Genomic DNA, 22,959 nt, shown 5'->3' on the forward strand with positions numbered 1-22,959 from the left:
CTCAAAACAGTCTGGCATGTTAGTTCCTCAGTAAATAAAAATTACCTTCCCTCCATTCTAATTGTCAGTATCAGTTTCAACAGTTTAAAAAGTCTACCTCAAAGATCTGTTTCAATTCGATTCCCAACATGTAACTGTCCTAACTTTAGAATTCATTTTGTTTTGCACCTCCAGTTTTTTCAATGATAAAATGAGATAGTATCTGCTTCTATCAATCTCATGGGTGTTGTGAAGATCCAATCAAATAAAATGAAAAGATTCGTAGATCTTTTTGTAAAACTAAGTCTCTGATTTAGAACAGTCTATTCACTGGGAGTAAAACAAATCTCTGGGGCTTCCCTGGTAGTCCAGTGGCTAAGACTCTGTACTCCCAATGTAGGGAGTCTGGGTTCGATCCCTGGTCAGGGAACTAGATCCCACATGTAGCAACTGAAGAGTTCACATGCCACAACTAAGACAGGGTGCAGCCAAATAAATAAATACTTAAAAAAAATCTCTGAATTGTAACATTATATGCCTATCAACTAAACAACTAGATGAATTAACCAAATTTGACTCTTGTCAAAAAGATTTATTAACTTAAAATAGAATTACTTCAAATACAGACAAAAGCAAATTTCTGTTCAAGTATGAATATTTTCAATATACAAGAATGTAAAAGAAAAAAAATCTAAATCTTCAATCTTGAGGTTTTATTTTATTATTTTTTTACCTTTTAAAAAGTTTTTGGCACTACAAGGTTCTGTAAAGAATAGAAGTGACAAATTTAAAACACATGAAAGTCTTTCCTAATTCTTAAGAACAATATATATAAAGTCTGAAGCAACCAAAGTATGAATACAGCTAATAGAAAATAAAGAATGTAATTTTTAAATTCTCTCTTTATACAATTCATCAAGGTTAAACAAAACAAAATTCCCTTAAAAATAGGGTAATAAAATAGATGAAATTTGTATCACTCAATTTGGTGATACTAGTAAAAACTATAGTTCATATTTATATACAAATAATACAGTCTTTAAAAACAGTCTTAGAATTTAAATAAGCTATCTAAACGTTAAAATTTTAAATCAGAACCTGATTTGTTTTATTTTCCATTAAATGTCACTTTTTCTGCTGAATGTAACTGACACTGAGGTACGGATACCCTTGAGACAGCAGGATTGGCTGGTTGCTGTGCATCTGTAGACCAGCTGAAAGAAAATGGACTTGCATTACTCCGACACGTTTCCTCTTGGTGGGTGGGGACAACGCTCTCTACACCGACGGGTGGCACATCTGTCTGCTGGACACAACACAGACAGGAAACTGAAAGGCTCGTGCCTATTTACCTGATAACCTCTTAGAATTAACTTTTTCCCCCTAAACATTCCCTATTTGAATTGAGATACTGTGGAGGCACATAAGACTAGATAAAATGCTATTCATTACTTAGATCAAAGCCATTACTGGTACATAAAAACCAACAGAATATAATCAATTCAAATGTCATTCAAATCTCAGTTTTACTAAACAAATCGACTATTACATTACTCAACTCAAAAATTTTATTAGATTCCATTGCTTGCTAAACTAAATCCAAACTCCTTTATAATATGACTTCGGCCGACCTTCTCTAGCCTCATTACCTACACACTTTTCCATTTACCTCATCTACTCCTATGATTTTCTCTTTTTTCCTATTCTTTCTACTGAGGCAAAACTCAAGTGATTTAGCATATATTTTTGCCTCAGCTAAGAACACTCTTCTCTAATCTCTACACAATCTCTAGGGAAAAAAATTCCATATGTTTCAAGACCTAATTCAAATGTCAAAATCTTAGGCAGTTTGATCCCTGGTGTCCACATTCTGCTTCCTCTGCTAGGGCAAAGTTAATGGATTCCTCCAACCTCCTATCCTTGTCTGTTTTACATGTCTAGCTTTCCTAATAAAATATGTATTAAGTGTAGGTGTTATTATTTAATTCTGCTTGAGCAATATGCATCTAGCAAAGTCTGACATACAGTATGCTCTCTCAATGAATATCTACTGAATTCATAAAGTTTCACTCCCAGATCCTGGCCTTTACAAAGGCTCCATTGTCCCAGAACAAAACCCACCCAGCCTTGTAACAAATATGTAAGCAATGGTACCTGGAGTATAGAAAGGTTTGTTGGGCTGGAATCTGGCATTTCCCTGATGCATGAAGTTCTGATGCAAACCATAAGGCCACGAAGCTGGGACAAGAGGGAAATGGGGTCGTGGTGCATGTTCCCAGGGAATTGGAGGATTCAGTCCTGGAAATCCTGGCTCTGCATTTCAAGAACAAAGGAAAGGTATACGTTAAAACATCACCTTGTTCATTCAAAGATTCCTTCATTCCACAAAGATTTATTGGTCATCACTGACCAAGAAATATGCTAAATGCAGAGGATATCCTCCTCCCAATTTTTTTTAAAAATTTTTATTGAAGTATTGTTGCTTTATAATGCTGTTAGTTTCTGCTATACAGCAAAGTGAATCAGCTATATGCTACACATATACCCTCTCTTTTTGAATTTCCTTCCCATTTAGATCACCAGAGAGCACTGAGTGGAGTTCCTGTGCTATACAGTAGGTTCTCATTAGTTATCTAAATGTCTTATTTATGAGTAATTTGAGAACAATTACAGTGTTTTATTAAAGTTTTTTTGGTTGACATACCTACACAATACTATATATTAACAGTGAGTTATATCAATTGTGTATATGTATCAATAATGTACATGTCAATATATGTATTATGTATAGTGTATATGTCAACCAAAAACAATTTTAAGGAATAAAACACTGTAACTGTTCCTAAATTATTCATGAAGGAAATACTTATGAAGACATATATAATAATATGTGGTAATTGCTGTAACAGATTGGTGGATGGTGTCTAAAGAGGGGACTAATCCAACTGTTCAAAGACATAGAAGGTTTTCCTAAAATGACTGACTAAATTGAATTTTAAAGGACAAGGAACAAGTTAGGCAAAATGGGAGAGGGAGGGAATTTCAGACAGAAGGAATAGTGTGTTTAAAAGCCAGGAAGCAGAAAAGTACAGCAAGTTTGGGAAGCTGCAAAACAATTGGCAATACAGAGACAGACGCAAAGGAAAGCAGTGGTAAGAGGAAAGGCTGGACAGGTACGTAGAATTTATATTTCAAAGAACCTTAGTACATCATTAAGCAGCTTACATTTTATCATAAAGACACTGCCAATTATCCTAGAATCAATTATATATTGGCCTGGAAGATTTTGTTAGAAGCTAAGACATTGTGGTGAAATGGTTGAAAGCAGGCCTTGGTGCCAAACAACTTTAAGTTCAAATACTAATTACAAAAATTACTAAAGTTTAATTATGAACCCAAGGTTGTTATGAGGATTAAATAAGATAACAAAAATAAAGTAGCTTGCACAAATTCTGGCATATAACTAGGAACTAAAAAAAAAAAATATGAGTCCTATTCTATGGCAAACCACCCCCACCAATCTACTTCCCTTTAAGACCTATCTTAAAATAAGTCTTTCAAAATGCAGTAAAACCCCTGAATCTTCTGGATTATTTCTGGAGGCTTTTCTCATTCAGGATCAAAATGTGGCAGGAAATAATCTGAAAGACACTGGCCCTTATTTACTAAACTTCCTAGCAGGAAGTTAGGAGGTACAGGATAGGGAAGAAGAAAACTAAAACCCATACTAGCCACATTCCTACAAGCTCAGTCTTCTCAGGAGGTAGCTAGTAAACAAAGCAGCTAGTTCACTGCAAGTTTGTAAACCCAAGTTAAAACTGAGAGCTGAAGCTGCAGAGTTTACAAAAAATAAGACTGGGTATACATCACTGCTGCTGCTGCTAACTCGCTTCAGTCATGTCTGACTCTGTGTGATCCCATGGACTGCAGCCTACCAGGCTCCTCCGTCCATGGGATTTTCTAGGCACGAGTACTGGAGTGGGTTGCCATTGCCTTCTCTGATATATCACTGAGATCCTTACTAACTGAGAAACATTTTTACACAAAAGGGTATTTTTAGGATATAGTTCAATCTCTCTTGGTCATTTTTCACAACCAAATATTTTTGTAATTAGAGATAGTCTGAACAATTACCATTAAAGACAATTTGAAAAATGGGGGGGAACACTCATATAACCCCCTATTCTAATACAAACACTATTGTCATTTTAATATATCCCCATCTGGTTTTATCATTTTTAACATGTTAATTTTAGCAGTAATAGTAACTAGAAGTTGTACACGCATCCAACAAATAATAAATATTTGCTGAGTAATAGTTTATTATCTAATATAAGTATACAAACAACATCTATCTGACAACAGGCACTATACTGGACACTAGGGAGACAATGATAGACAAGAAACAATTTACAATCTCTAAAAATTCAGTCTAATGCATTATGCAGACAAGTGAACAGGCAATTTCTACACAGTAAGACAAGTCTTATAATATGGATATTAAGGAAACATGGAGGAGAGAAAAGAATACCTAATACAATTGGAGGAGAGGATCTATAAGAATTAGTGACTTCCTAAAGAAAGTGATCCCGATTTTAAAATGAAGGATAAGTAAGTTAGCCAAGCTTTTGGAGAAGAGCAGATGGAGGTGAGAGTGAACAGGAGAGTTATTGGAGAGGACATTCCAGGCAGAGGGAACCAACCACTTAAGTAAATAACCAGGGGTAAGAGCATGGTGTGTCTGTAGGGTGTTAATTAATTAGTTTATTAAGGCTAAAACAGAGATCAACTAGTGGTAGAGAGAGGAAGAAGTTAAAACTGTTAAAACTGAATCAATGTATCAAAAGGCAAAGCATGTGCCTGTCTTCATGGTTATATAACTCAGTGACTATCACAGTGTTTATCATGACATGCATACAATAAACATTTGTTGAATGAGAAAAGCAGAGGCCACATTAGAACGGCCATGTATGACGTATATCCTTTGATCCTTGAAATCTAAATAAGTTCTACATTCTGGAATTTCTACTTAGCAAAATATACTATCTGTATTATTCCAAAAGAGGTCAGAGATTCCTCCATTACAGTGCTTTAAGGAAACATATATTGATTTAAAACTACCACTAAAATTATTCTGAAAATTGATAAAGGTAAATAATCAAGCTTTTATTCTACATTTCCTCTACAAACAATATATGAGGATAACCAAGTAGTTAATAAGGAAAAGAATCACAGACAGTAAGTTACAGAAGAATTACAAACAGTAAACAGAAAACATAGGTAACTTAAATCCGGGTAATGGGAGGGTTACACTTTACTCTCTCCTTTTGTGTTCAAGTTTTCCATGATAAAAGTTTTAAAAAATAAATATAATGTAAAACTAGTTTAACAGCATTGATCAACTATTTTTAAATACACAAAAATGAAAAAAAAAAAGACTGGCTAGTAATAAACCAAAATACTTCTGAACAATTCTACCCAGGAATTAAGATTATATATGGCTTTTTCTTTTTCCAATGCTCTACAAAGAATATGCATTATTTAAATGTCAGTAAAAAACTATTCTTTCCTAAGCTATAAAGGGTTACTAATCTTTTTCTTTTTAGAAAACTGCTTCTTAGTAAGGAAGGAGATAGTAAGAGTCCAAAGCAAAAATTACAGGTTTTAAAGAAAGAAATCAGTTTAAATCCTGGATCTACTATGATTATGACAGCATGACAGTTATTTTTAACTCTTCACAATTTCCTGAACTGTAAAAATAAGTGTTAATAATACCTACACCAAATGAGACTGCAATGAAATTTTAAAATAACATTTATATTTATTAGCTCATTTAATATTCACAACATTCCTGTGAATTAGGTTCTATTAATATACACTTATTTCACAGATGAAACCAATGTACAAAGAGATTAAGCAAATGCCTGATGCCACATAATAAATGGCAGAGCCACAGTTCAAATCCAGGTGGTCTGAATCCATAGCCCATACTCTTCACCTTACCTTATGCTCCCCCCCACAAATAATGATTGCCATCTTTTTACTCACATTTATCTCCCCAGGTTCAACCAGTAATACAATTCATCCAACCTTTCTACAGACAGATACAAAAGAAGAAAAGAAAGGGTTACCCGAATTCCCCACTGTACCATTGTTCACCAGGGAATTTGGAGCCACAGTACGGGGCCAGTGTCCATCATGAGAGGAGCTAGGGATCGCCACGGGTCTGGCAGCAGGCTGTGCAAAGATGATGCTGGGATCGTTCAGGCCAATATTGCTGGGCGCACTGCCTGGTGCAGAATGGATCACTGGGCCGTGAATAGGCCAGGACGGGGCAGGGATCTGGAGGGGATGCATTGGCAACAATCCCATGTTGTGCATGGGAGAATACTGAGCTGGTGGTGACTGAGGAAAGTTATACATAGGCATCTGGACCTGATGGGGGTGCTGGGTTCCCTGCTGAGGTGGGCCAAGCTTGGGTTGGGATCCTGGCTGGGATGGAGGCTGGGTAATGGCAGTGGATTGGGAAGAGTTCTGTGGAAATGGCTGGGGCTGAGGAGAATAAGATGGCGAATCAGACTGCAGAGAAAAAAAAGATATATTTTAAAATTAATTTGTGAACATCTTAATTTTATAAAAGCAGAAATTATAAAAATATAAAACTATGGAGTTATTTCATCAGAATATTAAACAGAACTTTATGATATACATATTAACAGATAATAACAGAACCTCATTTTATATGAAGGTAGAGTTTTTCCCAAGGTTCTCAAACCCTCTCTCACATAGGTTTTATCTATAAATCTTTTTATTGTCCAAAGAAGACAAAGTCCAGACAACATACTTATCACATAGAACCCACAACTCCAACTGTAACTCGAAGTTTACACCTAAAGATCTCCCACTCACTTTCATTTAGCTCCTCAACAAGCATTTACAGGGTGTCAGTTATGTACTGGGCATTGTTCTAGGTATTAAAAATAAAATACTAACATGTATGCCCTCATGAAGCTTAAAGTCAATAAGGAAAAAGAGGAGGAAGAGATAAAAATTACATAAGCAATCACAATAAAGTATAATGATTACTGTGATAAAGACTGTATAATGTATAATGAAATCCCAGAGCAGGAATATCTAAACCCACTCTGGGAGAAGAAGAGAAGACAAGATGAAAGAAAGTGGAAATCAAGGAAATCTTCCTGAAGGAAGCGACTTTTAAGCCGAGACTTAAATAGAAACCAATATGATAAAAGAGAGTAGAGAAAAAGGAGAAGGGAAGATTCAGTTAGAACAACATAACTGAAGGTATACAGAAACAAAAGCACATGGCCTTTTCAAGTAATTGGAATCTGAAATGATGGTTACCTAGGCTAGGGAAGCAAATGGATGTGAACTATTTTTTATAGATAGAAACAATAGGACCTGGTGACTGACTGGATGCGGAGGTTGAGGGAAAAGTAGTAGTTCAGGAAGCTAGAGACAGTGAGATCATTCAATGAGATGGAGAAGACAGGAGGAAGAGGCAAACTTGGGAAGTTGGAAAAAAACATAAGCTACATTCTAGACCTGTTGAAGCTGAAGAGCATTGTGAGACCTTGAACAGCAAAGTCCATTAGTCAGACTCTTACCCAATCTCAGGTGAGGTGAGTGCTAGTAGAGGATGAAAGTTAGGGGCACCATAGGAAAGTGGTTAGGGCACAGGTTTTGGAAACAGAACCTAAGGATACAAGTTCTGGTTCCAAGTGTTTATTGACCTCAGGCAAAAAACTTAAATCTCAATTTCTTTACCTGTAAAGTATAAATAATAGAATCTACATCATAGGTTTTTGTGAAGATTAACTACAACAATATATGTCAAAAACATAAACACCAAATATAGAATAGTAGATACATTTTAGTAGCAAGAAAAGTATAGCAGGGAAGTTTTAAGAAGGGAACAGCATCCAAGAGGAATGCATAGGGGTTGTCAACTGTGGATACTCTTTAATAAAACCAAAATAACAAAACATTGAGAATTGTTAAAGCCTGGTAGTAGTGCATGGATGTTTATCATTTTCTATACTTTTTCAGTATTTTAAAAATATTTAAGAAGAAGAAACAGGAAAAATGCATAGATAGCAAATAGCAATCAATAAATATGGTTACTGTAACATAATTGTTATTATATAATTTTTATGAAAATGTCAGACCCATAGTAGTACATATTCAAGTGTTGGAGTTAGGGTTAGTGGGATCCTAAATGTTTTTTTTAAGACAAGTTCTACTATTGCTCTTCAAACGCTCTAAGAATTTTTTTCCAAAACACAGATCACATCAGATTTAGCATGTTTAATAGTTAGCAGCTTTGAAGTGATGTAGATCTGTGTTTGAATCTTTTAATTTCTCTTATTCTCAGCTTCCCAATTTGTAAAATCTGATCATACCAATACCTATTGCTTCACATGGCCATTCAAAGGATTAAATGTGATACAAGTGTGAAGCACTAAAGCACAGTCAGATTTAGAATAAGCATTCAATTAGTATTTACCTAATTTAAAATGTGCAAGGTGAATACATATTTAGATAAAGGTTAGAGCAACTCAGCAAAGATAACATGAAACCTGTGAATCAGAAATCTAATTAAATACTGTCTTTTACAGGATACATTTCACTAGGTATCCATATCAGCGATGAGAAGGCACAAAATTTCAAGCAAATGAAATATCATGCATGTACTGCCTTAACAATACTAAACCCTTAATACATCTCAATTTGGGGGTCTATTTTTAATTAACAGTGTTCTTTCATTATAGAATATTCTTCCATATTCTTGCATTATGCAAAACCTAAAACCTCAAGGTTATTACCTTATTATAATCCAACCAACAACCTTATTTGGTAGTTACCTTGTTTTATAAATAAGAAACAGGTTCACTGAAGTTAAGTATCTTGCCCATAGATTAAAACTCAGATCTATATTACTCCAAAAGTAATGCTCATTCTAGCTGATGTGCCTAGCAAGGACATCTCTATAAAGCACTGTGTAATCTGAAAGACTGAATTTGCCAATCTCAAAGATCAACTTTATCACCCACCAAAATTAGAGCTGTTTTCCTGCCAAGACCAACCCATCTGCAAGCAGAGTACTCACGCATTCTGAGGACTGCCTAGTCCTTATGGACTGATCACCTTGTTGCTGGGCTGAACCAGCCACCTGCTGGGCATTTACAAGATTGCGGACCAGCTGGGCTGCTAAGAGAAGACATCAAAAAGAAATTCAACAGATAAAATAACAGAGAAATGATAATCAATAAACTCCCTTCTTTAGTACAACAGTCTCAAATCTGCGGTTTTATAAACTTGGACTTTTAAACTATGATTATGTTAGCAAAGAACTTTTTAACAACTCATTTTTTAATTTAAGCCATTTCTCAGTCTTTAGAGCATTAAAAAAATAGTGATTCTGGAAACAAGAACAAATATCATACTGTTTTCTAAAGAAGATTATACATTTATTTAAGAAAATAATTCTGGCAACAAGAATCTGAATAACTAGAAATCATCACATATGTTTTGTTTTTTTCTTTCAATAAACTCTCATCTGGGTTTCTAATTCATAAAATTCCCTATGAAATATAAGAACAGATCTCTCTCTCATAAAAGACATGGGAAGAGATACAATTTCTCCCCTATGTTCCCAGAAAAACAATCTCATTAACTTTTGGGGGTGGGTAGCTAACTTTTGTTAACTTTTCATAGCAAAAGAAATAAAGAATATGACTCAAATCCAAAAAATACTTGGAGGGAGTTAACTGAATACAACAGGCTGTTAAGACCTTGATATTAAACATATCCAAATACTATTCAAAATAAAAACCTAAATTTTCTCTTTAATAAATTAAAAGACCTAAAATCATACAGCTATGTTTAGAATAGAGAAGAATCAGGGTCCTTAAAATGACATCAACATAAATGACACTATTTTCGCCAAAAACTATTTTTGGCTTTTTCTATTTACCTGCCACACTGCTATTCCTCTGACGGGCCAGCTTGACCTCTGGGCACTCCCTTCGCACATGTCCTGCATCTCCACAGATAAAACATCTGAGGTCTCTGGGGTCTCTAAAGTCTCGAGTGTCGTGGAGGTCTCGGGGGTCAAGAAGGTCTCGGGAGTCTTTCTCCTCTTCATTCCCTTCTTTCTCTTCTTCACTGTCTTTCTTCTTTAGTCTAAACAGTAAACTGCTGATACCAATAATGTGGGGCTAGGGACTTATAAACCAAGGGAACTACAGAATAAACTAAACTATACAAGAACCTCACAATAAAGGGACTAACATGCCCATTGTTTCATGCACTTTTTTGAAGGCAAGGGTTCTCACATACCTACTCATATGGCAGACACTGGGTATTCTAGTAGTTTCATAATACAATATCAATTTTTAATATTCAGCAAATTTTAATTCTACAATCCTTAGTTGGCTATTTATTATCTCCATTTTATAGAGAAAGACATTTGAGACTTAGAGAAAGTAAATGCCTTCTCTAAATTTAATAAATAGCAGTGATGGAAACTATAAATTTGTTCTGTATGAAAAGTTCTAAGCTCCCTACATTAAGTAAAGCTTGATGACTAAAAAGGAATTTCCTGGCCTATTAACATAGTATAAAGAACACAGGAAAGTATCACAGACATATTTTCAGGGAGTACAGAGGATGTATATTCCTTAAGGGAAAGAGTATATAGGCATATCTTACAATGTATACCTCAAAGATTCATTTAATTATTTTTTAATTATTTGTTTTTGTAACAGTGAGGTTCTCAGCAAGAACCTCGTATCTTGGTCTTTTTTTCTCCTTAGATCCTAGCATGGTTTCCAGCATACAGTAGGTGTTAATAAATACTTCTGCAGTTTAAAAAGCCTTAATGAATAGATGAACAAATAATAAACATCATGAGACACCAATGTACCAGGAATAAATCTCACTCTTTCACAAACCACCACTCAAATATACATTTACCTAAGGGTCAACTTCAAGCTCTAAACTTTCTCAATTTAAACATATCTAAACACAGTTATACCTTCAATTTGCCTCATATTTATTTTCCCTACAATGTTGATACATAATCATTTGCCAACCTTCTCCTTTTGGGGCAGTCTTTCATATAGTGGCCTATTTTTCCACACACACGGCAACATCGATCATTGGGAGCCAGTTCTCCATCTGTTAATACTCTGGAATCAAAGAAGTACTCCTAGGAAGAAAATACAACTTTACTAGGGGAAAAAAAAAAAATCACTGTAAACTTTTGAATCCAAATGGAAAACAGACCAGGACCCAAAAGTAATTCTTTCAAAAACAAAATAAATATCAACAAGTATTTCACTGTAACTAAAACCATGATACGAAAACAAGATTCAGAATTATCATCATCAATATCACAGCTGCTAACAGTACTAATCACTTCACATTCACACTGTTTTCTCATTCATCTGTAACATCTTTGTGTAATATCCCGATAAAGTAGATACTATTTTCCTGCTCATTTTATAGATGAGGAAACTGAGGCTCCAAGGCTCGGAAAGTTCAAGCCATTTGCCCACAGCAAAAAAAGCTAGTAAGAGATAAAGGATTTCAAGCTAAGTCTGTCTAATAACAAATCTCATGCTTTCTGCCCCACCAGGCTACTTCCACAATCAGTATCTTTACAAAAGAATTCTATGTAAATAAATCAATCCTCTGGTTTGTTTAAAATATCACTGGGTTTACATTCAACATTTCAAGACTACGTAACATTTACTATACAAAGTAGAATATACCCAAAAAGAATACAGAGAACCAATAAGAATTTAAATCATTTTTCCAAGTCTTCGAAGAATCAGCTCATTTTTGCTTTATCTTACTACCTTTGTTATCTTTCTAAGCTTAAATTCAGTTTTGCACTATCACAAAGACTAGTTTATCCTGACAATACCCATATCTTTGGATGGCAAAAGAACATGTCTACTTAGTACTCTGATTTCTTCAAATCTATCTAATGTCAGGGATAAAAGTATAAGAGAGACACCCACTGCATGGCTATTAGAAAAGAAAAAAGATAGCAACAAGTATTGTGAGGATGTGAAAAAACTGGAACCTTCATATATTGTAGGTAGAAATATAAAATAGTCCAATTCTTTTAAGAAACAGCTTGGTAGCTCCTCAGAAAGTTAAACATAAACTTATTAAAATGACCCAACAATTCTACTGTTACATATATGCCCAAAAGAAATGAACACATACATCCACAGAAAATTTTGTACACAAATATTTATAGCAGCACTACTCATAGTAGCCAAGGAATAGAAACAATACAAATTTCCAACAAACTGATGAATTAATAAATAAAATATAATGTAACCATACAATGGAATATCATTCAACCATAAAAAAAAATGAAGTACTGATATATACTACAGCTTGAATGAACCCAGAATACATTCTGCTAAATGAAAGAAACCAGTCACAAAAGGCTACACATACTCTGATTCCATTTTCATAAAACATCCACAATAGGCAAATCAACAGAGTGAGAGGAAAAAGGAAGGAGGACTGACTGCTAATTGGGACAGGAGTTTCCTTGAGAGAGGACAAAATGTTCTAATTAGATGTGGTGATGGTTGTACAATCCTGCAAAAAATACTCAAAAACACTGAATTACTCACTTTATATAGGTGAACGCTAAAGTACATGAATTATTTCTCAATAAAACTGTATTTCTAAAAAAGAACACAATATAATTCTTTACATTTACTACTGATGAAGTCAATATAATTTATTAAACTCTTCATTATCATTTTTTCTGATAAGACAAAAATGAAAGCCTTTCGTAATTTACCTGGTTGCTTATGGCAAAATCTAAGAAATCACCCTGATTTCTCCTTGACTCATCACCTCTAATTAATCACCAGGTTGTATCGATTCTATTCCTAAGTATCTATCTCTTTAATCAATTTTTCTTCATCCCACCTTCCTAGTTAAGGCGGCCTAGACCTGGGGTCAGCAAACTTCTTCTGGGAAGAGCCATATAGTTAAAATTTTAGGTGTTGAGGTAAAATTGAAGACATTATATTATATAGGTACTTACAAAATAAGAGAGAAATTTTTCACAAAAATTTTATTGAATAATTTCAAAATATATTGATAACAGAATATAATGTTTTTATAATGTAAGTTTACTAATTCAAAAAAGGAACACTTTCTGGAGGAGACATTTGCTTAATTGGAGTTCAAAGTTAGTGTTCCCTATCATTAAAATGGAAGGCAAATTGTTAATCCTAATCTGCAGTTACATTTTATCTATTTCATCTTTGAAAATATTTTTCACAGATGAAAAGACTGAATCTTTAAGGTACAGAAAATAATGAATGGATCTAGAGTTACCTATGGAAGGACTAGTCTCTGATAAAGGTGTATCTGGTGACTGGCCAGAAAGATGTGAAGTAGAATGATTGAGTTCACCCCTTCTCAGTTGGGTCTGACTCTTTGAGATCCCATGGACTATACAGTCCATGGATTCTCCAGGCCAGAATGCTGGAGTGGGTAGCCTTTCCCTTCTCCAGGGGATCGTCCAGACCCAGGAATCGAACTGGGGTCTCTTTGCAGGCAGATTCTTATGAGCTATCAGGGAAGCTCCCTTCTTAGAGGAACACCAAAATAACAACTAACTGCTGAACAACCACTGAATAATAAAAACAAAAAGGCTGGAACCCATCAAAAAAGACACCTATATCCAAAGATGAAGAAGCCTCAACAAAACTGTAGGAGAGGCACAACTGCAGTAAAATTGAATCCCATACCTGCTGTGTGGGCAACTCACAAACTGGAAAATAATTATACCACAGGAGTTCTACCACAGGACTGTAAGCCCTGAACTTCATGTCAGGCTTCCCAGCCTGAGGATCTGGTAACAGGAGGAGAAGCCCCCAGAGAATCTAACTTTGAAGTCCAGTGGGATTTGATTGCAGAAATTCCACAGAACTGGGAAAAACAGAAATTCCACTCTGAGAAGGAGTACACAAGGACCTCTAGGTACCAGGACCCAGGGGAAAAAACAGTGACTTCATAAGAAACTGGGCTAGATCTACCTGCTATTATTGGAGGGTCTCTGGCAGAGACGGGGGGTGGGGCTGTGGCTCACTCTGGGAACAAAGACACTTGCAGCAGCAGTTTTAATGAGCATGCATTGGTGTGAGTCCTCCTGGAGGCTACTATTTCCTCCCCACAACCTTAACCCCATTCAACAGCCTGAAGGCTCAAGTGCCAGGACACCTGAGGCCAAACGACCAACAAGACTGAAACACAGCCCCACCCATCAGCAGACAGGTCACGTAAAGTCTTCCTGAGCATGGCCCTGACCACCAAACGGACAAGACCCAGCACCACCCACCAGCTGACAGGAACTAGACCCTCCCACCAGGAAGCCTGCACAAGCCTCTTAGACAGCCTCATCCACCAGATGGCAGACAGCAGACACAAGAAGAACTACAATCCTGCAGCTTGCAGAACTGAAGCTATAATCACAGAATGTTAGACAAAATGAGACAACAGAGGAATATGTCCCAGATGAAGGAACAAGATAAAACCCCAGAAAGACTAAATGAAGTGGAGATACGCAATCTAGGGTTTAAAAAAAAAAATTTCAGATTAATGGTAGTGAAAATGACCCAAGATCTCAAAATAAATGGAGGCACAAATTAAGAAGATGAAAGAAACGTTTAACACAGAAGAACTAACAAACAGAGATGAACAATACAATAACCAAAATGAAAAACACACTAGAGGAATCAACAGCAGAGTAACTGAGGCAGAAGAAAGGATAAGTGATCTGAGAATCAGAATGGTGGATATCACTGCCATGGAAAAGAATAAAGAATGAAAGAAATGAAGACACGCTAAGAGACCTCTGGGACAACTTTAAAAGCCTCAAACATTCACATCATGTAGTCCCAGAAGGAAAAGAAAGAAAGAAGGGACTTGAGAAAATATTTGAAGAGGTAATAGCTGAAAACTTCCCTAACATGGGAAAGGAAATAGTCATCCAATTCCAGGAAGGTCAGAAAGTTCCAGGTAGAATAAACCCAAGGAAGAACACACCAAAACAAATAGGAATCAAATTGACAAAAATTAAAAACAAAGAAAAACTATTAAAATATTAAAAGCAACAAACGAGGGAACTCTCATAAGGTTATCAGCTGATTTCTCAGCAGAAACTCTGCAGGCAATAAGGGAGTGGCATGATATTTTTAAAGTGATGAATGCAAAGAACCTACAACTAGCAGTACTCCATCCGGCAAGGCTCTCAATTCAGATTTGATAGAGAAAGCAAAAGCTTTACCAACAAGAAAAAACTAAGAAAATTCAGCACCATCAGACCAGTTCTGCAACAAATGCCAAAGGAACTTCAAGCAGAAAAGAAAAGGTAATTACTGGAAACAAAATTATGAATGCAAAAGCATACCAGTAAATACAAAGTAAAGGTAGGAAATCACCTGCACAAAAATGTGATATCAAAACCAATAATTATGAGAAGAGGACAACACAAATGCAGGATATTGGAAATAAGTTTGAATTAAAAGACCAGCAACTTAAAACAATCTTTTTTTATATACAGAATGCTATATCAAAACCTCATGGTCACCACAAACTAGTTGTGACCAACCTAGACAGCATATTAAAAAGCAGAGACATTCCTTTGCCAACAAAGGTCCGTCTAGTCAAGGCTATGGTTTTTCCAGTAGTCATGTATGGATGTGAGAGTTGGACTATAAAGAAAGCTGAACACCAAAGAATTGCTGCTTTTGAACTGTGGGGTTGGAGAAGACTCTTGAGAGTTCCTTGGACTGCAAGAAGATCCAGCCAGTCCATTCTAAAGGAAAAAAGTCCTGAATATTCATTGGAAGGACTGATGCTGAAGCTGATACGTCAATACTTTGGTCACCTGATGAGAAGAACTGACTCATTTGAGAAGACCCTGATTCTGGGAAAGATCGAAGGCTGGAGGAGAAGGAGATAACAGAGGATGAGATGGTTGAATGGTATCACCGACTCAATGGACGTGAGTTTGAGTAAACTCCAAGAGCTGGTGATGGACAGGGAGGCCTGGTGTGCTGCAGTCCATGCGGTCGCAAACAGTCAAGACATGACTGAGCAACTGAACTGAAAAGAGTATCAAAACCTCATGGTAACCACAAACTGAAAATCTACATATACAAAAATGAAAATGGAATCCAAATACAACACTAAATTTAGTCATCAAATCACAAGACAAGAGAACAAAACAGTTCAGTCACTCAGTCGTGTCCGACTCTTTGCGACTTCATGAACCACAGCACGCCAGGCCTCCCTGTCCATCACCAACTCCCAGAGTTTACCCAAACTCATGCCCATTGAGTCAGTGATGCCATCTAACCATCTCATCCGTTGTCATCCCCTTCTCCTGCCTTCAATCTTTCCCAGCATCAGGGTCTTTTCAAATGAGTCAGTTCTTTGCATGAGGTAGCCAAAATATTGGGAGTTGCAGCTTCAACATCAGTCCTTCCAATGAACGCCCAGGACTAATTTCCTTTAGGATGGACTGATTTCCTTTAGGATGGACTGGTTGGATCTCCTTGCAGTCCAAGGGACTCTCAAGAGTCTTCTCCAACCCCACAGTTCAAAAGCATCAATTCTTTGGCGCTCAGCTTTCTTTATAGTCCAACTCTCACATCCATACATGACTACTGGAACAAAACAGGAAGGGAACAAAAAAGACCTACAAAGCAAATCCAAACCAATTAAGAAAATGGCAATAGGAACATATATACTGGTAATTACCTTAAACATTAAATGGCTTTAGTGCTCTAACCAAAAGAAATAGAGGTGAATGGATATAAAAACAAGATCCATATACATGATATCTACAAGAGACCCACTTCACATCTAGGGACACATACAGACTGAAAGTGAGGGGATGGAAAAAGGTACTCTGTGCAAATGTAAATTAAACGATAGCTGGAATAGCAATATTTTTCTCAGACAAAAGAGACTTCAAAATAGACAAAATAAAAGAGCCAAAGAAGGACACTACATAATGATCAAGGGATCATTCCAAGAAGAAGCTATAACAATTGTAAATAAATACTTACCCAATACAGAGCACCCCAATATATAAGGCAAATACTAACCATCATTAAAGGAGAAATCAACAGTAATGTAATTAATAGTGGGGGACTTAAAAATACTCCATTTATATCAATGGACAGATTATCTAGAAAGAAGATTAATACAGAAACACAGGCCTTAAATGACACATTAGACCAGACCACCTTCATTGACATTTACAGAGTATCCTTTCAAAACCAGCAGAATACACACTTTTCTCAAGAGGCCATGGAACATTCTCCAGGATTAATGACAGGCTGGGTCACAAAGTAAGCTTCAATAAATATAAGAAAATTAAAATCATATCAAGCATCTTTTCTAACCACATTGCTATGAGATTAGGAATCAACTATAAGAAAAAAAACCTAAAAAACACAAATACATGGAAGCTAAAGAATATGCTATTAAACAATCAATGGATCACTGAAGAAATCAAAAAGGACATAAAAATTACCTAGAGTCAAATGAAAATGAAAGCACAATGATCCAAAACCTAGGGCCATGATAAACGCAGTTCTGAGAAATTTATAGCAATACAATCTTACCTCAGGAAACAAGAAAAATCACAAATAAACAACCTAATTTTATGTCTAAAGCCAACAGAGAAAAAAGAATAAACAAAACCCAAAGTTAGTAGAAGGAAAGAAAGAAAGATCAGAGCAGAAATATAAACGAACAAAATCAATAAAATCAATGAAACAAAAAGCTGATTCTTTGAAAAGACAAACAAAACTGATAAACCTTCAGCCAGATTTTTCAAGAAAAAAGAGCTTAAATCAACAAAATTAAAAATTAAAAAGGAGAAGTAACAATAGACACCAGAGAAATACAAAGGATCATAAAAGACTACTACAAACAACTATATGCCAATAAAGTAGACAACCTGGAAGAAATGGACAAATTCTTACAAAGGCACAGTCTCCTAAGACTGAACCACAAAGAAATATAAACTTCCAATAAACAAAAGTCCAGGAACAGATGGCATCACAGACTAATTCTATCACTTAGAGAAGAGTTGACACTTATTCTTCCGAAACCATTCCCAAAAAAATGCAGAGAAATGAATACTCCCAAACTCATTCTATAAGGCCATCACCATACTGAAACCAAAATCAGACAAAGATATTACCAAAAAAAAAATTTATAGGTCACTATCACTGATGAACATAGACACAAAAATCCTCAACAAAAAATACTAGCAATCTGAATCCAATAATATATTAAAAGGATCACACACCATGATCAATTGGGATTTATACCAGGGATGCAAGGATTTTTCAGTATCTGCAAATCAATCAGTATGATACACCACATCAACAAATAGAAGAATAAAAGCCATACAATCATCTCAGCAAATGCAGAAAAAGCTTTAAACAAAATTCAACACCTATTTATGATAAAAACTCTCCAGAAAGTGGGCAAAGAGGGAACATATCTCAACATATAAAGGCCATATATGACAAGCCTGTAGTTAATATCATACTCAGTGGTGAAAAGCTGAAAGCGTTACCTCTTAGATTTGGAACATGACAAGAATATCTGTATTCTCACCACTTTTATTCTACATAATTTTGGAAGTCCTAGCCATGACAAATCAGAGAAGAAAAAGAAATAAAAGGAATATAAATTGTAAAAGAGATAAAACTGTCACTGTTTTAGATGACATACTATACACAGAAAATCCTAAAGATGCCACCAGAAAACTATCAATGAATTTGGCAATGGTACCCCACTCCAGTACTCTTTGCCTGGAAAATCCCATGGACAGAGGAGCCTGGTAGGCTTCAGTCCATGGGGTCGCTAAAAGTCAGACACGACTGAGAGACTTCACTTTCACTTTTCACTTTCATGCACTGGAGAAGGAAATGGCAACCCACTCCAGTGTTCTTGCCTGGAGAATCCCAGGGACGGGGGAGCCTGGTGGCCTGCCGTCTATGGGGTCATGCAGAGTCGGACACGACTGAAGCGACTCAGTAGCAGCAGGATGTAAAATACACATAAATCTTGCATTTCTATATACTAACAATGAAAGATCAGAAGGAGAAACTAAAGAAACAATCCCATTTATCATCATATCAAAAAGAAAAAATTACCAAGGATTAAGCCTACCCAAGGAGAGAAAAGACCTGTACTCTGAAACTATAAGACACTGATGAAAGAAATCAAAGATGACACAAACAGATGGGAAGATATACCATGTTCTTGAATTGGAATAATCAATATTGTCAAAATGATTATCCTACCCAAGGCAATCTACAGATTTAATGTAATCCCTATCAAATTACCAATGGGTGAATTAGAACAAAAAAAATCTTAAAAGTTGTATGGAGACACAAAGACCCAGAATAGCCAAAGCAATGTTGAGAAAGAAAAACAGAGCTGGAGAAATCAGGCTTCCTGACCTCAGACTGTGTACTACAAAGATACAGTCATCAAAATAGTATGGTACTGGCACAAAAACAGAAATATAGATTAACGGACCAAAATGTAAACCCCAGAAATAAACCCATGCAACTATGGTCAATTAATCTATGACAAAGGAGGCAAGACTATACAATGGAGGAAAGAAAGTCTCTTCAACAAATGGTGCTCCAAAAACTGCACAGCTGCAAGTAAAAAAAATGAAATTGGAACATTCTTTAACACCATACACAAAAACTGATTAAAGACCTAAATGTATGACCTGATACTATAAAACAAGTTAAGAGGAAAACACAGGCAGAACACACTTTTACATAAATTGCAGCAACATCTTTTCTGAGCCGTCTCCGAGAGTAATGGAAATTAAAAAATAAACAAATGTGACTTAAACTCAAAATCTTTTGCACAACAAAGGAAACCATAAACAAAATGAAAAGACAACTCAAAGAATGGGAGAAAATATTTGCAAATGATGCAATGGATAAGGATTAGTCTCCAAAATTTACAGACAGCTCACGCAGCTCAATTAAAAAAAAAAAAAACACAACCCAATCATAAGAAGACATATAGATGGCCAAGAGGCACAAGGAAAGATGATCAGCACTGCTAATTATTAGAGAAATGCAAATCAAAAACTACAATGAGGTATCATCTCACATCAGTTAGAATGGCCATCATCAAAAAATCTACAAACAATAAATGCTGGAGAAGGTGTAGAGAAAAGGGAAACTTCCTACACTATTGGTGGGAATATGAATTGGTACAGACACTATGAAGAACAGTATGGAGCTTCCTTAAAAAACTAAAAATAGACAAATTGAGAGAGCAGCATAGAAACATATACACTGCCATGTGTAAGACAGATGGCTAGTGGGAAGTTGCTGTAGAACACAGGGAGCACAACTTGGTGCTCTGTAATGACCTAGAGGCACAGATCTGGGGTGGGGTTGGGAGGGAAGCTCAAGAGGAAGGGTATATATGTATACTTACGGTTGATTCACCTTGATGTATGACAGAAACCAACAAAACATAGTAAAGCAATTATTCTCCAATTTAAAACAAAATTGAAAAAACAAAAACAAAGAGAAACTAAAAACAGGGATACCATATGATCCAGCAATCCCAATCCTGGGACATATATCGAGAGAAAATGATAATTCTAGAAGATATATGCACCCAAATGTTCACTGCAGCACTATTTACAATAGCAGACATGGAAGCCACCTAAATGTCCACTGACAAGTGAGTGGATAAAGATGTGGTACATACATACAATGGAAAATTAGCCATTAAAAAGAACAAAATAATGCCATCTGCAGCAATGTAGATGAACCTGGGCATTTTCATACTAAGTGAAGAAAGTCAGACAGAGAATGACAAATATCATGTGATATTGCTTATATGTGAATTCTAAAAAAAAAAAAAGAGATACAAATGAGCTTATTTACAAAACAGACTCACAGACTCAGAGAATGAACTTATGGTTATGGAGGGGCAGGGGGAGAAAGACAGATTGGGAGTTTCGGATTAACATGTACACAATACTATATTTAAATAGATAACCAACTGTATGTATCTGTACAAGGACCTACTCAATAGCCTGTAATAATCTAAATAGAAATTTAAAAAAGAATAGCTACACATATATGTATAACTGAATCACCTTGCCATATACCTGAAACTGATACAACATTTTTAATCAACTATGTTCCAATATGAAATCAAATTTTTTTTAAAAAAAGAAGAGATATCTGAAAATACAAGCAGATTTATAGATATGGTAGCAGAAAGTTGAAGAATATCTATTTAATACCATCTCTGCCTCAAAAGGACAACATCCAAGTGTGAGAAAGGCAGAGAAGAAAGATGAGACAAAACAAATTGGGCACTGAATTTTGAGTAAAATAAATAAAACTTGGAATAGTCCCTACTGAATGGGAGACAGAGGTAACTAAAGAAATGTAGTAAGAATGTCAGATAGTATTGAAAGTCCAGTTGAGGCTGGTGAACATTAATTTATAGTTGTGCTATAAACTGCTTAGCTTTAAGACTTTGTTCCATCAGTGCTTAGTCCAAGCGTAAAGAGATGGTGGATGGCTGAGTTCATGTAAAGTTGAACACACAACAATGCAAAAGAAGGACAATGGTACAAAGGAATATAAAGTATATGCCACAGGTAGACCAAGGAACATGAGTTAGATGGAGAGGAAAAAATGAAAACAGAAGGTAACTGACAGATTGGGAGAAAATGGATTAATATGTCAGAGAACCTAATGAATAGAAGAATGGTTGAAATGGGGATATTTCAGTGAGCAAGAAAGGTGAAAGTACAGAAAATATACTTGGTCTTCATTTTCACTAGAGTCTAAGGGGATGAAACACATGTATTCTATATGCTGTTATAATCCTAGTACATATCAAAGAAATAGGTACAAATCAGGAATTCAGTATGTGCAGAAAGAATGAACTTCACTATGGAAAATATTAAGCATGAAAAACTATATAACAAGGTTATTTTTCTACAATATCAGAACACTGATACCAACTTAAATGTCCATTTAAGGAGAAGAGTTAAACTGGTATACTCAAGCTCTAAAATACCATATATTGACTTTTAAAGTAGAATAAAGCAAATTAAAAGATGATTGGGAGAATCATACGCCCCTTCTGATAGGCTCTTATGCCAAATCACATTCAAGAGGACTTTATGTTAGTATTTCACTAACAAGTCTGACTGTATGAAACTGCTAGGTTTCTACCAAACACATGCATGCACACATACTAATAGAATTTCCACGGTTTTCAAGTAAAACACTTTATCAGTGCGTCACCATATTTGTTCTGATTTGACTGCGCTTTTCATTTATTGCTATTTTAATATATCAGTAAAATTATCACTGTATTTTCCTTTTGTTAGATATTTTGCTTCTACATGACTTCTGCGCCATTTCAAATTTTACTGTTATTTTATTTTGATTACAATTATTATCACCCCCGCTGCCTATGAATCGGGACTATCAAAAATGCTTCAAGGGAAAAAAGCTCTAGACTTTTTCTGCTTTTCTCACCCCAACAAGAAAGAGTGATGAAACTGAACAAGATCTAAGATATTCATTATGCAATAACAGAGACATTGTTTCTCTTTTGAGATTTCTTCCTTTCTCTGTGAGACTGTGGTATCCTCCCATTAGAAAGCAACCTAAACCAGATAAGACCATAAGGAATGGGGGACACTACAACCCCCAGTTCAGGTAAAAGAAATCCTCTTAGTTCCATGCCATTAGTTCAGCTTACCAAGGGCTGTATCACAATTAAAGCAGAAGCCTCAGCAAATAATAAAGTTTTATCAATACTCTGGGCTTCCCCGGTGGCTCAGACAATAATCTGTCTACAGTGCAG

At 35.7% G+C, this 22,959-nt stretch overlaps 1 protein-coding gene across 3 annotated transcripts in view; it reads right to left on the bottom strand.

The window, feature by feature from the left end:
• ZCCHC11 (zinc finger CCHC-type containing 11) overlaps positions 551–22,959 on the bottom strand; it is a 196,784-nt gene continuing 174,375 nt past the window's right edge. Inside the window, exons 25-30 of one of the 3 annotated variants that reach the window (XM_005678404.3) lie at positions 11,097–11,212; positions 9,977–10,200; positions 9,110–9,210; positions 6,111–6,558; positions 2,134–2,292; positions 551–1,193 (exon numbers count right to left, since the gene is read on the bottom strand). In XM_005678404.3, the coding sequence (XP_005678461.2) occupies positions 1,105–1,193; positions 2,134–2,292; positions 6,111–6,558; positions 9,110–9,210; positions 9,977–10,200; positions 11,097–11,212 (1,137 nt within the window). In that variant the 3' untranslated portion in view covers positions 551–1,104. Of the gene's footprint in view, positions 1,286–2,133; positions 2,293–6,110; positions 6,559–9,109; positions 9,211–9,976; positions 10,201–11,096; positions 11,213–22,959 lie in introns of all 3 variants that reach the window. The other 2 variants (XM_018044181.1, XM_018044190.1) reach the window with 2 other exon arrangements.

Source organism: Capra hircus, chromosome 3 (genome assembly GCF_001704415.2).
Source record: "Capra hircus breed San Clemente chromosome 3, ASM170441v1, whole genome shotgun sequence".
NCBI lineage: Eukaryota > Metazoa > Chordata > Mammalia > Artiodactyla > Bovidae > Capra > Capra hircus.